The following is a 5,052-nucleotide window of genomic DNA, read 5'->3' as shown; positions in this document are numbered from 1 at the left end:
CTGAGCCCCGGCCGCTGCCACCAGCCCCTTTGCGGCAGAATTCCAAACCCCAGAGGTGCTTTGGGTGCTCCCCAGGAGCAGGTGGGAGAGACTGAAGAAAACTCACTTAAGATCCTGTAAAAATATTTTAAGCGTTAGCGGTAACGCTCCCGGCACAGAGGGGAAGGGAGGGGTGACACTGCAAAATGGTTAGAACAGGGATGATTTTTATTTTTTGTTTCTTTCACAGACAACATGCCGGTGTCAAGAATGCGCATGAGGCCCTGGTTGGAAATGCAGATTAATTCCAATCAAATACCAGGACTGATATGGATTAACAAGGTGAGGGGTTGTTTGTTATGATTACTTTTGTGTTATTAACCATCCCTGATAGAGCATGGCCATCTTGTTACTCATAAGCAAGAGTCAAGTTCATAAACGTAAGGCAAGTGGTAAAGGAAAGAAGGGCATGGAGAAAACTTGCAAGCATTAGGTTTAAAAAAAAACAAAACAAAACCAAACCACAATTATTTTTGTTTCCAGAAAAGGTAGCTCTGGTTGCTACAGAATGCAGTAGTTCCATTTTTACCCTGGGAAAATTCTCAGGAGGGAAACGATAAATTAAAATCAAAGCAATCTGGACATGATGGATAACCAAGAAAACTCCAAGACTTTTTAACTCCCTCTGCCCATTTGCGCCAAGTCACCTCCTGTCCCAGTTGAGTAGCTACTGTTGCACTCCCAGTTTTGAGATTTGGCCCGGAAGGCACATCCCTGTGCGTGTAGCGCAGGGTGAGCTCCCTAGGCTTACCGAACCAGGTCTCTTTCTCTGAAGTTTCCATATCCATACTGAAGCTGGAACATGTTTCTCTTAGTATTCCTGGAGGATCTTATGGGCCACTTGAAAAAAGGATTCTCTAACAAAGCGTAACTAGAAAATAAATGGTAGTTTATGACATACTAATAGATTGGATGCAATGTATTTAAATGATTCTGGAATAAAACTGACAATATTGCTTACTTCTGCTGTACTGTACCACGTGTTTTGTGGGTTTTTTCCCCCCAGTGTCAGAAATCATAAAAAGCCTGAAAAACCCTTGAACAAAATAGATGGAAGGATGGATCATAGAATCATAGAATCTAAAAGCTCATCTAGTTCAACTCCCAAATGTTTAATTAAGATATAGAATAGAGGGTTTATATTTCTGAGCTGCTACTGAGACCTGGTCAAATCCATCGTTCCACACTGGCACTCGATGCTTCTTTTTTAACTTCAAATCTCTATTGTTTTACCTTCAGGATAAGATGATGTTTCAAATCCCGTGGAAACATGCAGCGAAGCACGGCTGGGACATGGAGAAAGACGCCTGCCTTTTCCGGAGCTGGGCCATTCATACAGGTATGTGCAGGCTTTACATTTCCATTGCTCATAGGAGTATCTCAAATAAGGCATTCGTTTGTCTTGGCTTACACCTCAGGGAGTTATAGGAACTACTGGTAAGTATGTCAGAGAAAATAGAAAAAAAAAATTAGTGCTAGTTTTTCCCACAAAAAATATTAATATAAGGAATAATAAAAAATATATTAATATAATGAATATATGAAAAGTCTAAACACTCGCCCTGTCTCTTATTTATAGGAAGATATAAAGTAGGTGAGAAAGACCCTGATCCGAAAACCTGGAAGGCGAACTTCCGCTGCGCTATGAATTCGCTGCCTGACATTGAAGAAGTGAAGGACAAAAGCATCAACAAGGGTTCCAGCGCTGTCAGGGTTTACAGGATGCTGCCACCCTTGACGAAGGATCAGAAGAAAGGTAAGACCTGGGGGGTCGCACCCTTAGTCCCCTTCTCTGTGTAGGCAGGGGTCTAACAGACTCAACAGTGCTACTGGGGTTAGTCCCTGGTTATTGCCCTTGGTAACCATTTGTACAAATGCTGCGTTTTGTTCCAAATTCTTCAAATGTCCCTAAAAGCATCATCAGGAGGCGGTCAGGACTCACGGCTGCTGATGGCAGTGGCAGAGCTTGCTAAGCAGGTCTCAGAGCCACAATAACTCACGCTTACCTAAAAAGTCAGCCATGCAGCCCTTTCTCACCTTTGTTTTATTTTTATTTAACAGAAAGGAAGTCAAAGTCTTCAAGAGAAGCAAGAAACAGGAGCAAGAGAAAGGTATGTGCCTGTAGAGGTGGCTGGAGAAGCTAGAGGTTTTGGTGGTTTTCATGCGTAATTTTTGTTCAGATAGGAACTTGTGCATTCTTAGACAAGCCTTGCATGCTTTGCCGTTATTTTTTGTAGCCGTATGAAGACACGAAGACGGAGGAGTCGGCAGAAAGACTAACCAACACTCCTCTGCCAGATGACCACAGCGGCTACACCGTTCACAGCTACACGGGGCAGGAAGTGGAGGTTGAGAGCACGCGCATCACCTTAGGTGAGACTCTGTCTCCAGCTCTCAGAGCAGAGTGGAAAGTGCCGCTCGTGCCAAACCCGCGATCTCTGCGCCAAAAGGCAAAGACGACTCTGGGGGCTGGGCCGTGTCGGAGGCACAGGGAGGAGCTGGAGGTGGTTGTGTCTCTCCTGTGAGCGTCAACTTCTCCTGGTACATCCCGCAGACCTCTCCCCGTGCGAAGTGAGCGGCTCCCTGACCGACTGGAGGCCGTCGCTGGAAGTCCCCATGGCTGACAGCACCAACGATCTCTACCACCTCCAGGTGTCTCCTCTGGCTTCGTCCTCAGAAGGTGGGCGTTCCTCTTCTCCTGCGCTGGTCTTTCCTCGGTCTCCTGGTTGGAGGCAAGGCAGCAGGATGGAAGGGATTGGGAGGAATGAGAACTTGGAGAAAACCAAACCAAACCAGCTGGGATGGATTTGGGTGTCTGGAGCTGCTGAACTGGCCAAGTTACAGATGGGCACAGGCCACCTGCCGAAATAGTTGCTCATGGGTGAAAGGCTCCAAAATGCCATTTTCTTTGCAGATGTGGGCAAAGAGGGGCAGGCTGCACGTCACAGGCTCAACGCCATGGCACGGGCAGCTCAGCCTGTAAAGCAGAGCAGAGATTTCTGAGCGTGGAGGGTGGGGCTGGGGATTCCCAAGGCAGCTGGAAGGAGGTGATGCCAAAACCAGGATGGAGTTAGGTGAAGTAGTGACAGCAGAGGTAACCATGCTCACCAATGAGGGGAAAAAAAATACTTAACGTGGATATATCAGAGTGGTTCTTCACTTGGGGTGCAAATCATCTCTCCTCTGCTGCTGAGGGGCTTCCCCCCCAAAACCCCGGAGCCCCTGGTGTCATCTGGGGCCGGGGGGAAGTAAAAGGTAGTGGTGGTGTGTCACGGGAGACTATGAAGTGGATTGTGTGGAGAAGAAGCAGAAGTGTGAGGACTAATGTGCAAAAAGTTGACATCTATGTCTGTTTTCTTCTCTTTTTTTTTTTTTTTTTTTTAATATGCTTACAAAACAGTCACAGATGAAGATGAAGAGGAAATAAATCCGGAGATTTTTAAGGTAAAAGCAGCCCTTCTGGTTAGAATAACATTTGTCAAAGTTGCTGTTTTGCACCAAGAGGGCAAGGGAAGCAGCTACCTCATTCAATCCTGTATGGGCTGTTAGCCTTAGTTTATGGGCTTACATAGACTTATGTAATCCAAGATCCTTATTTAACACGGAAACATGAAAAATTAAATACAAAAAGGCTACTTTGCACATGTGAGCTGGAGAGGACACATCCATGGAAATACTTAGTCTTCACGTGAAAGCCAGAGAAAGCAACCGAGTACTGCCAGAAGTGGAGTTTGCTGTATTAGAGCCTGCAGAGGTTCTCTAGACTTTACTTTGCCCTTCCCTCCACCTCTGACATGTACAGCGCTTAATCTGTGTTTCCAGACATGTCACACTCATCCCACTGATAAGGGTTTCATCACTGAAGCTGCTCCCGCTGGTTTGCATTAATATTAATTTTTTTTAAAAAAATGGAGTAAACAAACTTATGTAACTTAACACGAGAAAATATAATTTGACCTTTTCTACTTACCTGCTTTTGCATTAAGGGAAAGGAATAAAATGCCGCAGAAAGGAGGAGCAGTTTTTACCATCTCGTTCTTCTCTTACAGCTGCTTCAACCAGACATGGACTGGCACACCACCAGCGTCGGGGGCAAAGGCTTCCTCACCAACGAGCCGGGCACGCAGACCCTCTGCAGCTCTTACAGCTACAAGGAGCAGGATGAGGAGATCAACACGACTTCGGGTACGGGCTCCGCGGCCGGGCAGGGGCGACACAGACGAGAGTTTTCATGCAAGACACCAACTGGGAGGGAGCAAAGCAAAGGGAGAGATTCACACATCCCTGGACTCTGAGATTTCCCAGTAGCCTGCTGGCAGGCTGGAAGGAATCTGTTTGCAAAAAGAAAAGGAAAAAGAGTGCCTCCAGTAAGGGCAGACTACAGATTTGTCTTTGCTTTCAGGAACTCCTTGGGATGTAACTGAAGATTTTCCACTAGCAATAGTGTCAATGGGACAGCTTAATAGTGTTTAGAGTATTTTAGCAAAATATCAAAATATCACATCTAAGAAATCTTTCGATTTTAGATATATTTTTATCTACCTATACAAATATTCATACATATACGCTATTTTGCTCTTGCTGCCTGTGATTCAGGACTCTTGTTTTATTTTTGTCTAGCAGAGCTGGAGTTCAGGTTCTTGGACCAGAAAAGCAGCCTCGACTTCTCCTGGATAGAGACAATGAGACCAACCATGCAAGCCATTCCCTGCGGCTTGTAAACCCCTGGCTTCCTCCAACCACAAACTGCTCTTAGATAGAAACTTTGAGAAGCCTGAAGAGAATGGAAGAAATCATTTGTTACTGACGGAGCAAGGAAAGTAGCTTTTACATTCCGTTTAACTTTTTACGTGTGACACAGTTAGCAAGAAAAAACTCAATTCTAAACTTTTTTTTTTTTTAAAAAAAAAAAAAAGGGACTCCCATCTCCCTAGCAGGACTCTTGGCACCGAAGATGCTCAAATGCACCTTGTCAGAGCTTCGGAGGCGAAGCTTTTGCGCGAAGGTCACTGA

At 45.3% G+C, this 5,052-nt stretch overlaps 1 protein-coding gene across 1 annotated transcript; it reads left to right on the top strand.

Moving 5' to 3' along the window:
• Positions 1-221: 221 nt before the first annotated feature.
• On the top strand, positions 222-4,760 carry IRF1 (interferon regulatory factor 1). The gene is made up of 9 exons (XM_009878420.1): positions 222-321; positions 1,279-1,378; positions 1,619-1,795; positions 2,101-2,150; positions 2,277-2,412; positions 2,594-2,719; positions 3,440-3,483; positions 4,089-4,224; positions 4,660-4,760. The coding sequence occupies exons 1-9, from the start codon at positions 235-237 to the stop codon at positions 4,758-4,760; spliced, it is 957 nt and encodes a 318-aa protein (XP_009876722.1). The 5' UTR covers positions 222-234.
• The last annotated feature ends 292 nt before the right edge of the window (positions 4,761-5,052 follow it).

Source organism: Apaloderma vittatum, unplaced genomic scaffold (assembly GCF_000703405.1).
Source record: "Apaloderma vittatum isolate BGI_N311 unplaced genomic scaffold, ASM70340v1 scaffold8181, whole genome shotgun sequence".
Lineage (NCBI taxonomy): Eukaryota > Metazoa > Chordata > Aves > Trogoniformes > Trogonidae > Apaloderma > Apaloderma vittatum.
This window is presented reverse-complemented; position numbering and strand designations above follow the sequence as displayed.

What these genes read in the sequence shown, in the direction of transcription:
- IRF1 (XM_009878420.1), top strand. Translation starts at nt 235, where the DNA reads ATGCCGGTGTCAAGAATGCGCATGAGGCCCTGGTTGGAAATGCAGATT. An exon ending in GAGCACGCGCATCACCTTAG is followed by an intron (nt 2,413 to 2,593) that starts GTGAGACTCTGT and finishes TACATCCCGCAG; the next exon opens with ACCTCTCCCCGTGCGAAGTG. An exon ending in GGAGATCAACACGACTTCGG is followed by an intron (nt 4,225 to 4,659) that starts GTACGGGCTCCG and finishes ATTTTTGTCTAG; the next exon opens with CAGAGCTGGAGTTCAGGTTC.